At 29.6% G+C, this 11,090-nt stretch overlaps 4 protein-coding genes across 4 annotated transcripts; 3 read left to right on the top strand and 1 right to left on the bottom strand.

Annotated features, from left to right (window-relative positions):
- Positions 1 to 50: 50 nt before the first annotated feature.
- Positions 51 to 1,900, top strand: LOC116769261 (DNA ligase 1-like). The gene is made up of 3 exons (XM_061529424.1): positions 51 to 60; positions 159 to 872; positions 933 to 1,900. The coding sequence occupies exons 1-3, from the start codon at positions 51 to 53 to the stop codon at positions 1,898 to 1,900; spliced, it is 1,692 nt and encodes a 563-aa protein (XP_061385408.1).
- An 887-nt stretch (positions 1,901 to 2,787) lies between these two features.
- LOC116768966 (prefoldin subunit 6) lies at positions 2,788 to 3,544 on the top strand. The gene has a single exon (XM_032659901.2). The coding sequence runs from the start codon at positions 2,912 to 2,914 to the stop codon at positions 3,278 to 3,280; it is 369 nt and encodes a 122-aa protein (XP_032515792.1). The 5' UTR covers positions 2,788 to 2,911; the 3' UTR covers positions 3,281 to 3,544.
- A 249-nt stretch (positions 3,545 to 3,793) lies between these two features.
- On the bottom strand, positions 3,794 to 7,828 carry LOC116769060 (testin). Its single transcript, XM_032660036.2, has 6 exons — positions 7,637 to 7,828; positions 7,431 to 7,560; positions 7,011 to 7,163; positions 6,860 to 6,939; positions 6,402 to 6,560; positions 3,794 to 6,163 (listed from the first exon to the last, which is right to left on the bottom strand). Exons 2-6 carry the CDS (start codon positions 7,558 to 7,560, stop codon positions 4,574 to 4,576), a joined length of 2,112 nt encoding a protein of 703 aa, XP_032515927.2. The 5' UTR covers positions 7,637 to 7,828; the 3' UTR covers positions 3,794 to 4,573.
- Positions 7,829 to 8,075: 247 nt separating this feature from the next.
- LOC116769104 (ras-related C3 botulinum toxin substrate 1) lies at positions 8,076 to 11,071 on the top strand. The gene is made up of 6 exons (XM_032660110.2): positions 8,076 to 8,223; positions 8,316 to 8,431; positions 8,680 to 8,829; positions 8,957 to 9,039; positions 9,339 to 9,499; positions 9,889 to 11,071. Exons 2-6 carry the CDS (start codon positions 8,316 to 8,318, stop codon positions 9,964 to 9,966), a joined length of 588 nt encoding a protein of 195 aa, XP_032516001.1. The 5' UTR covers positions 8,076 to 8,223; the 3' UTR covers positions 9,967 to 11,071.
- Positions 11,072 to 11,090: the final 19 nt, after the last annotated feature.

The following is an 11,090-nucleotide window of genomic DNA, read 5'->3' as shown; positions in this document are numbered from 1 at the left end:
GCCATCCATTGATATATTGTTGCAAGATAAACAAAGATTTCCTCAACAAGATGAGGGAAGGTATAGTAACAAAAACTATCAAAAAGATGATATTAATAGTAATAAATTTAATGGCAACAGAAAAATAGAATACAACGAAAAATCCAAAAATACTAAAGACGACAGCAATAATTACGCTGACGAGGGCGATATTTCTACAGAAGAAAACCTTAAGGAAAATAGTAAAACAGAACCATACGATAGTATTGAAGATCTTGAAGATAGTAGCAGGGAACGTTTTGAATATGATAATAAGGACGTATCGGAAAAAAACATAAATGACAGTTATGAAATTATCGAAAAAAATAATAAAAATATAACACCTAAAAGCGAAATTGACAAAAGTAAGGAGGAGAACAAAAAATATATTAATTCCAATGAGGAAAGTAACGAACGTGATGGTTTACTCAATAGAGAAAGTGTTAAACATATACCTCACAAAATAGATCAAAATAAAAAAGATAAAAAGAATCGCTATGAGATTGACGAAAGCAGAGAATACGATAGCACAAAAGAGGATCTAGGTCAAAGTAACGAACACAAAGTAGGAGACAGTAAAAAACACAAAGAAAGAGAGCAACTCGGTGATAAAGTATCATTCGAAAAAGTTTTACCTACAAGTGAGGATTCGTTAAGCAGTGATAAATTGGAAAATGATCGTCACAGCGAAGACGATAGAAATTCAAATGAAACGAATTCCGAAAGTATTGAGAATTTTGATGACTTTGAAAAAACACAAAGGGTTGATAAAGGTAAATTGGGTTTGAACAATAACAATAACAACCCAATAAAGGAACAAAAGGTTGAGGATTTCAGTTATGAAAATTTAAATGGTAAAAACAATCAAATTAATAAAGATTTTAAAGATGATGATATTAAGGACTTTTCGGCAGAGATTTCACCAGATTCACAAACTACCTTAGAAAAACCTGATACGATTACTAATTCAAAAAGCTCTTCAATCGTTGACTCTACCAACGCAAAACAAGTCAAGATAAATGATGATGAAATTAAACCTGTTATAGAACTTAATAATGAAGACAGTAGTTCTCAAAGCGAAGAAGTAAGCAAAGAATATAGAGAAAGTGAAGAAATCAAACCAAGAGATGAATATATTAAGAAAAATTTGAAGAATATAGGTGTAAAAGATTTACTTTCAACATCTAAAACATTAAATGAAGACGTTAAATCACAATTTGAAAGAATACCAGAAAACTACAAGCATACAAATGCTAAAAGTGATAGTACGGAAGAACCGCCATCTCATAAAAATAACGACGAAGAAGGGACCTTAGATATATTGACTCCAGATAATCATGAGTATGATAAAGATTTAAATATCAAGTTTAGTGATTTAAGTATTAAATTACCTGAAATTAAACTGCCAAAAGATATATTAGCATACACTCACAAGGAAGGAGAAGACGATGACAAAGATCAAAAAAGAAAGCTTGAAGATACAGAAGAGGAACAAGATGATGAAGAGGAGGAGGAACATCACGAAAACTCGAAATACGAAGGTAAATCTAAAGAAAACAAAGACAATTTTTATCAATTTTACTCCTACCCTCAAGATGAGGATTCATCAGAAGAGCCCAAAAAGAAAAATAAAGGATATTTCAACTATCGTGACAGTGGCGAAGACTTGTATGAAAAATTTGTGAGAGAGAGATTTGGAAAATCAGGCAATTTAAAATCAAGATCTGAAAAATTGATAAATTACGAACCTATTATGCAAAACAAAAATCTCTACCAAAGTGTACAGAAAGTTTTGAAAAGAACAAACCAAATAGAAAAAGAAGCCCAAGATAGCAAAGATCCAAATTACATGTGGACTTTAGAATATGGGGGGAAATTATAATTAAACCTCATATGAATGTATGACAATGCTGATCGAGTTATTATTTATTTTTAGAATAGGTACACTCCATTAAATCCAAAAAATATCATTTACCGTACCTAATAGTAATTTTTTTACTTTTATTCTTCATTAGGATTTAATAATAACTACATCTACCGTGCATATGTGAATGTAGAAAATGCCATGAAATTATAAATTCTATATCAATACCGAAGCTTATAAGTCCAACCTTTAATAAGTTTTCGATTTTGAAATAGAATTCAATCAACTTAAATAATATGTACCTACCTACACAAAAGAATGTACTTAAATAAATGAAAAAAAAATTAAAGTACGAATTACATTTTATAAAAATTTGAAAATTTAATTAAATATTATAACATTAACTTAAAAACTTTTTTTTTACTTTAAAAACATAAAAACTTTTAACTTATAAATTTATGTATTATAACATTACTAAAACAATTAAAAAATTTATCTACTTACCAAAACATATTTATTAAGAGCGATTATGAAATTAAGAAATAAAGTCGCTTACATACGGGACGCTAACTCCGACAGACGCTGACCAGATTTTTTCTCAAAACCTTCGGAATAAAAACGATTAGCTTAAAAATGAATATTAAAAAAATTTACACCTAATTCAATAGTTAAAATTTTAGGTCTCTCGATATAAAATGGGACGGGCTGATTTTCTTTGAAATATATCCACCTCCTCCTTATAGCATTATAATTTAATATTTTGTAAAGCGTTATTAGAAACTGAATAATATGTTAATAATCTATTTTATTTCGTTAAACAAGAATAATTTATTTTTATTGGACTATGATATTACATTCTTATATATTCTATAACATAACCTCACTAAATAACGATATTGTCATTTGTCAAAAATTTTACCCAGTGGATATCCTGCTAGAAAACATTTCTATTTCGGTGACTTTATATTTAAAGTGTTATTAGACTTGAATACATATTTATTATTATAAAATAACATTTATTGCGGTAAAATGGCTGATGAAGTGCAAAAGAAATTACAAAAAGAATTCGAGATTTACAATAATTTAAAAAAGGAATATCATAAGGCAGTAGCTCTGAAACAACAATTGGATAGTCAACTTAATGAAAACAAAGCTGTTAAAGAAGAACTAGCATTACTAAAGAAGGATTCGGAGGTCTTTAAACTTATTGGACCAGTCTTAGTCAAACAAGATTTAGAAGAGGCTAGACAGAACGTTTCCAAGAGGATGGAATATATTAATAAGGAAATTAAAAGATGTGATGGTAACATATCTGCATTAGAGAATAAACAAGAAGCCGTTCACGAAAATCTTAACAAACTGAAAAGTAATTTGGAACATTTAAAAATATCAGGCTAATTTCCCGCTCTTGTTAATATAAATTATTGTTTTGCATACTAACATTGTAATCATATAATGCAGGTGATTACTGCTTTCCCTCTGTAGTTAAAAAGGAATCCCTCAAAGATTTCCTGAAGACTAATTAATCCTATAAATTTATGTAAAACTCTTCAGTTCCATCTAAAAAAATTATGCACTCTATATTTTTAATCTATTTTAATGTATAGATAAACTGTAAACTGAAATAATGTAAGTTTGTATTAATAAATATAATAAGACTTATTGTTTTTGTTTTATCTATTACTATCTAATTTTATTTCATGAGATATCTTTCTTTAAATTTACTATAAAACAAGTTCTTTAAAATGTTTTAGGAAAAATTTATAAACATACATAAAGCAAATGATGTTCTGGACAAACCATTTATTACTTATAAAATGATAAAGATAAGTATTTAATTGAAGAATCAATTTTTTTTAAACTTTAACCAAATGCTAGTGAGTTTCACTCTAGTTAAAAAAAAAACAAGAGCAGTATTTTTCTAGAGCCTTTAATATTACTAAACAAAATCAGTTAGTCATTGTTTGTAAAAATTATTCTAAAAAGTATTATAAATAATACAGTTATGTATATATTTTAATATTTATATTTATTCTCTCACAAACTATAAATTTCATATTTAATGGCACATCCTAGAAAACATCACTAATATATCCATCATATAAAATCACTTAATTTATCAACAATTAATTGACACATTATTAAAATTTATAGGAATGTATATAAATAAATTCTTATTTTTTTAAATTTTAAACAGCAAAAATCAGTCATCGTGAAGGAATTTATAAAGTGGTCCCCAATTTGCAGCCCAAAATGGTCAAAAACTTGCAATTGTGTTGATTACATATTGGACTATAATAAACTTAGTTATATTGAAATATAAATATTTTTTTTTAATTTAAATTATAATTTGTCAAGCAGTAATTGGTTCTTGACAATACATATAATAACAAGAGTATATATATATATATAATTTATGCTATGGCTTCATACACGCAATTTGTGGAATATTTTGCCAACATCAACATTTTTACTTAAAACAAAGTACATTAAATCATATACTATGTTTTCAACATAAAATGTCATGATTTTTGCTCTTATTAATACACATCACTTATATAGACTAAATATCAAAATATATTTCATCACAATATTCTTAAAACTAGGTATACTTTTATAAAATATAATATTGTTTTATCATTGCCTAGAAGTGTATTGGATTATGTAAATTTATATTCAGAAAAATATGTTTCACTTGATTCTACTTTGTACACAAGGCACACTGCAAAAGGGCATATCTTGCTTAACAACAAATCTGCCACTTAGTAAGCTTTTACCACACATTCGACCCGAACAAATGAAGCATTCTGCATGCCAATGTGTCTTGCTCCAAGAAACTCCTTGCTGTTCAGGTCCTATAATACCACCGCAGGCTTTGCAACGCTCTGCATAATACTGGTCATAACACATTAGACAAATTGGCAGACCTGTTTTATCATCTGGCACATATTTCTTTCCACCAAGCGGTGCGTCACAATGATAGCAACAAAAATGCTCAACATGGAATGCTCTGCCCTCAGCTGCAGTATATGGACGTGTGAATATTAACTCATCACAACCAGCACAACGCGGAATCTCCAATACATTTGCCAAATCTCTGGCACAGTAAATTTCTCCCTTGTAGTAGAAATACACGAGATCAGCGAGAAGTTCACCACATTTACAGCATGTGAAACATTGTGGATGCCATATTGCCTCCTGGCCTGCCCTTTCAGCTTTCACAGCAACTTCGCCAGCAAACATTGGTTTTTCACATCTTTGACATGGTACTCCTTCATTGTATAACTTTCTGTTAAACTCTACTTCAGCTGGATTCAGTGACATATCAGCAAACTGCGTCAGAATTGGGTCAATCTGCTCTGCATAATTACCAATCTGGACAGGGTTTGCTACAGTGTCAAATTGATTTGGAGATGAGTTATTCAACTTATTATCCTGAGGAGTTACCGGCAGAGCTCCGGGATATGTACTATAATTGGGTAATGGTGGAGGATAGTCTTCCTCTGAATGAGTCCTTAAATATTCTCTTAAAGGTGCTGTCTGTTGTGGTTCCACCTGATTAATTGGTTTCATACTGGTAGAATATTGAGGATTTATTATTGTTGAACAAATAGTACCACTATGTTCTGGGCTTGTTGGTTCATGTTTCCAACTCCATATTTCTCCATTCGGTGCAAAAATAGTGCCTTTCTGAATTCTGCTATCAAACAATTTAGCTGTGCCCATTAGATTATTATTATTTGCAGACCATACATCGGGTATTATTTGTGCTCCTAGAGATTTACTGGCAAACTCATTGACTTCATCTTTAAATTGTGGGTTTCTATTATATTCATCTCTAAAGAGTTTTATAGGTTGAAGATATACATCATTAGCAACTTGCATATTCAAATCATTTAAATTTTTAAACAGTTTATCATAAACTGGTCCATGTTCTACAGCACTTTTGATTCTGTCTGATTCAATGTGCATAGCATTAAGTCTGTCTTTTACAACTTTGCTCAATACTGGACTTGATTTATAATCTGGTAAATTTGCAGCACTGCTTACTATATTACCTTGCGTGTCCAACACAAGCTTTTTATCTGATGCGTTTTTAGGTACTATATTATATTTGACACCCCTTGATATGTTTGATATTTTTAATGGTAATGCATATGACTTAGTAGTTGTATGAGTTTTTGCGTTCTCTATAGACACAACCTCCCCATTTTGTAATGGCGCCACTCTGACAACATTACCCATACCAACCACATTTTCTTTGATACGCATGATGTATTCCTGGTAAACAAAGAAAATTATAAGTACATATGATCATCTTATAATTTAAGGCGATATGTAAGGATACACTGTATAAATAAATTATATCTTAATTTTTGTCAGAAATATTTATAATTATATAAGATTGGATGGACTTTGCTATGACCACAAATTAAAGTTAACATATGGGAGTTAATGGTAAATTGTTATATTTTATATAACTAATTTAAGATTCCAATCACATACGAAATATACGTACAGTATGCTCTGTCTTTTCCTGCTCAGAGGCATGTGTTCTTGCAGCTGTAGCAACATCATGCGGCGGCAATTGTGTTCTAAGCTGAGCTCGACGCTTTTTAGCGGCTTCAGAGCCTGACACTGGAGCCAACTCACCCAAACATGACATATATTCTGATACCTATAATGAAATCAATACATACAGTTAGTTATATGTTATTATCAATTATATGTAGTCATAATTAAAGTATACATTGGTATATATCAGCATTATAGTGCATATAAAAGATATAACTGGAATTTGCTTCTTCATAATTCTTAGCACTAAAAATATACATATATGATAACACATATGTGTTATTTCATTATTATTTTCAGACTATCAGCTTAGTGATCAATGATAACATATAGCTTTATCTTATCAGACTTATATTAACGCATTTAACAAATCTCTTCTATATATATAAAATAAAATTTTACCAATTCCGTAGAAGCATTTGGAGGCACCCAGTCAAGTTTTACTGGTTTGTCTGTCACCCCTCGAATTTTAATAAGTGGCACTGAAAACAAATTTCATAATTAGAAATTTTAACTCTTTTAATTCTTATTAGCATAAAACTATGCATATTACATGTTCCTTTTTTTGGTTTAGCTGTTCCCAGTAGTTCAAACTGTGCCCATCCTGATAGATCATCATCTTGTACGTCATGTACGTCTTTACTACAGTGGCACGCTCGACAGACCTTACGCCAGAAATGCAAATCAAGACCCGGGCATCCCGATCCTTTAAATAAAATAAGAATTCATTATGTATAATAAAATTTTATATTAAAGAGCAGTATACTTATTATAATCTGCCAATCATATCCTATTAAATTTTATTCTTATAATAACAATATGAACTAATTGATAACCCATGGTAATATACAAGTTAATGACTGTAGTTGCAGTAAATAAAAAACAAAGGAAACACTGACAGTTCTCTGTGCATAGTGATAATATAAAAATATAAGTAATATTTTTTTTAATACAAATGTTACAAACAATTTACCACACGAATTGCAGGATGCACCGGCGCCGCTGTCATGACCAAGACGAGCCTTACTCAGTTTTTCCCTTTGACTTTCCAATTTAGACAGCCAAGCCGGTGCTTCAGGAGTCTCCACACATGATTCACTCATCTAGCAATTATCAAAATAATTGTATAAGTAAAACAATACAGTAATGAGTCATAAATGATATCCCATTTGCACTTACATTTGAAATTTAAATAACTTTATAAAGTAACAATTCTTAAATTTTAACGCTTGTAAATAGCATTTAAAAAAGAACTGGCCAATATTGATACAGGAAATAGCAAAAGAAATGACTAACAAATATGAAAACTCAAGATAAACTATTTACAAACTACCAAGAAACAACATAGCAAGAGTTTATAAGTTAAAGTGAATAGGTACTGAGTACGATATGTAGCTAGGTAACTACCAGCATATATTATATACTCTGTGCTCCTCTATGATATCTTAGGTAACAAATGCTAAAAAGATATGATAAAAGTTCTTTGTAGGGTTTAATTCACTTTTACTCTTTATTACTATTTAACTAAGGTTTTCCAAGTCGCATATCAACTTTTTATTAATTGTAGCACCATCGAAAAAAAACAAAATATTTAGAGACTGATTTATGGCAACAAAATATTCATCTTTCAATGCGTTTTTTTTTCAGTTTTAGATTTGGACTTTGGTATAAATAGAAAAACGCTTTATAAGAAATTGTGCTTTTACTGAAAATAATATATAAGTGTTTTATTTACAAATAAATAAATATATTATCCGCCATCAAAGGTAACGCAAAATATTCGATTTTAATAACCCACTCTGGGTTTTTCGTGAGTCATAGGCTTGACTTTATTTATCAATACGAACACTTCTTTTAGATGTCGTCAGGAAGACCGATTAAATGTGTTGTAGTGGGCGATGGCACAGTTGGGAAAACATGCATGTTGATATCTTACACTACTGATAGTTTTCCTGGCGAATATGTGCCTACAGTGTGAGTACAGAATCATACAATTTGTCAGATATGTGATTTCTTAGTATAATGTATATTTTCCTTGCTTTAAAAAAAACTCCTTATAAGAATTTCAGGAAATTATATACACAAATATGTTTTTAGCCTTATTTATCATGGACCATAAATTAACTTTTATATAATTGTGTAAAATCCTAGTTGGATGTTATATGTAAACAGGTATGCTAAGTTTTAAATATGTTTTATTGAAAGCTGTAATTTTTTTTTAGATTTGATAATTATTCAGCACCAATGGTTGTGGACGGAGTGGCTGTGTCACTAGGACTATGGGATACAGCTGGCCAAGAAGATTATGATAGACTAAGACCTTTAAGTTACCCACAAACTGATGTCTTCCTTATATGTTTTAGTGTCACCAGGTAATGTTTCTTTATAACTATGTTTTCTCTGTACTATAGCGTGCAGCTGAATAAGCTACACAAATCTCGTGAACAATTTTATAATTTTACGTGAATAATTTTACAATAATATAATATTCACTTTTAGCCCTTCATCTTATGAAAACGTAACTTCAAAGTGGTATCCAGAAATAAAACATCATTGTCCTGATGCACCTATTATCCTGGTTGGTAAGTATTATTTGATGTGTATTCATACAATATTATAAAGAAGGCGATGTACATAAGAATATCACCTTATATTCTATATATATAGTTACACTATACAAGATATAATCGTATTTTTTATAAATCTATAAGTCTTTAGCTTGAAAACTAATTTATGATGGCTATTACTTTATTAATTATTGGAGAATTCGCATGGACCCCACATATGTTATGAGAATTTTTAAACCTAAACTGCAAACCCTTTGCAGTTAGAATAGGGGTACTGTTTTCACATAAAATTTATTATGTTATAATTATTTCAGGTACAAAAATTGATTTAAGAGATGATCGTGAGACACTTAGTCTTTTGTCAGAACAAGGAATGTCTCCATTGAAGAGGGAACAAGGACAAAAATTGGCAAATAAGATAAGAGCTGTAAAGTATATGGAGTGTTCGGCTTTGACACAGCGCGGCCTTAAGCAGGTATTTAGCATTTTGTTTAGATATTTATGAATTTGATCAAAATAGTATGGAAATTAAGTTATTTAAATCACACAAAATCATCATTCATCTTTAGGGAATTTTTATAATAATTGATTATTTAGGTATAAGTTTAAATATCTGATGGTTAAAAAAAATATGCTTTTAGATAAATTTTCGTTACTAGTTTTATATAAAAAATATATCGTCTCTTGACTGTTATTAGTTGAATTAGCTAGATGTATAGTGTAAAACAATCTGATTGATTTATATTCAAATATAAAGTAGTTCATTGTCTTTACATAAAATAATATTTTATAAAAAAAAAGATATTCCTATTGGAATATTTGTGTGATTTTGTGATGTTTACAATAAATGTTGTATATTTCAAGGTATTTGATGAAGCCGTGCGTGCAGTGTTACGGCCAGAGCCTCAGAAGAGACACCAAAGGAAGTGTTTAATTATGTAAATATGGCACACCAAGACAATATGTCAAATGTTATGCAGGAATCTCAAATCAACAGTAATAATATGTTTCTATACCATAATGACATACAACTACAGAACCGGACTTAATATATCTCATTGTCTCCCTTTATTTAATGTGCCATATAATCCAGGATGAAACAAAGAATCTAACAATGTTTAAACATCACAATACTATGAATAATTTATATATATTTTCTCATTATAGCAAATGAAAATGCCAAAGATTTATAAATAGGTATAAGTTACAATGTAGTTTTTTTTTTATATACAAAGGCTGATATGGTTGGAAACAGATTGTTACTGTTATAATATTTTGAGAAGTTATATTATTTTTTTATATGATAATGACATCTTCAATATTGAAGTTTTTTGGAATATATTCTTATGCAACGTGAATTATTGACTGACAGTTAGTAACGAAGCTAGTTATGTGTACAACAATAGTTTAGACAGGTTAGTTGCAAGAATTATATTAACAGGCATTTATGTAACCATCAGCATTTGATAATAGATCTTCTTATACATGACATACGATCTAGATTTTATCGATTTAGGCACACGTTTTGTAGACCTAAGCTAGGAGCTACCTAATGTTTAAAAACTTATTGTAATAATTTACATTGAGAATGAATAGATATGTTTATTCTTAGGACTTGGCAAGAATCTTTTTTATATAACTGTTTTGAGTTAGTCACTTACTAAGTTTATAAATAATGTATTAAAACAACTGCGATACTCGAATGAGGAAGCTTTGTCACGATTATTGTGTTTTGTGGTATATTTGGTTTTGTTTAGGACTCGTGAAGTGGACGTGTGATTTATAAAACGTGTTTTATAGTCTTTTTTAGGTCAAATATTTTTGTATGTGAAAAAAAAAATAGCTTAAGATGACAAGGCATTTAGTGTGATTATACCGCATCGATATTACTCGAATATTTTATAGACTGCTTTGGAGTTACAGGAGATGCTTGGAGTGAATGTGTATATAAACTTTAATTATTTATGTAATAAGAACAAATGGCGCAATTTACAAATAAAACCTTATTGTAATATGTACTGCACTTTATAAATTATTGAATTATAAAGATTTTTTCTTTTATTTTA

This window comes from Danaus plexippus, chromosome 5, assembly GCF_018135715.1.
Source record: "Danaus plexippus chromosome 5, MEX_DaPlex, whole genome shotgun sequence".
Lineage (NCBI taxonomy): Eukaryota > Metazoa > Arthropoda > Insecta > Lepidoptera > Nymphalidae > Danaus > Danaus plexippus.
Note: the sequence above shows the minus strand (reverse complement) of the source record. Positions and strands in the feature narration are given on the sequence as shown.

What these genes read in the sequence shown, in the direction of transcription:
- LOC116769261 (XM_061529424.1), top strand. An exon ending in CAGTTATGAAAATTTAAATG is followed by an intron (nt 873 to 932) that starts GTAAAAACAATC and finishes ACTTTTCGGCAG; the next exon opens with AGATTTCACCAGATTCACAA.
- LOC116768966 (XM_032659901.2), top strand. Translation starts at nt 2,912, where the DNA reads ATGGCTGATGAAGTGCAAAAGAAATTACAAAAAGAATTCGAGATTTAC.
- LOC116769060 (XM_032660036.2), bottom strand. Translation starts at nt 7,560, where the DNA reads ATGAGTGAATCATGTGTGGAGACTCCTGAAGCACCGGCTTGGCTGTCT. An exon ending in TGCATCCTGCAATTCGTGTG is followed by an intron (nt 7,164 to 7,430) that starts GTAAATTGTTTG and finishes TTTTATTTAAAG; the next exon opens with GATCGGGATGCCCGGGTCTT. An exon ending in TAAACCAAAAAAAGGAACAT is followed by an intron (nt 6,940 to 7,010) that starts GTAATATGCATA and finishes ATTTGTTTTCAG; the next exon opens with TGCCACTTATTAAAATTCGA.
- LOC116769104 (XM_032660110.2), top strand. Translation starts at nt 8,316, where the DNA reads ATGTCGTCAGGAAGACCGATTAAATGTGTTGTAGTGGGCGATGGCACA. An exon ending in ATATGTTTTAGTGTCACCAG is followed by an intron (nt 8,830 to 8,956) that starts GTAATGTTTCTT and finishes ATTCACTTTTAG; the next exon opens with CCCTTCATCTTATGAAAACG. An exon ending in CACAGCGCGGCCTTAAGCAG is followed by an intron (nt 9,500 to 9,888) that starts GTATTTAGCATT and finishes GTATATTTCAAG; the next exon opens with GTATTTGATGAAGCCGTGCG.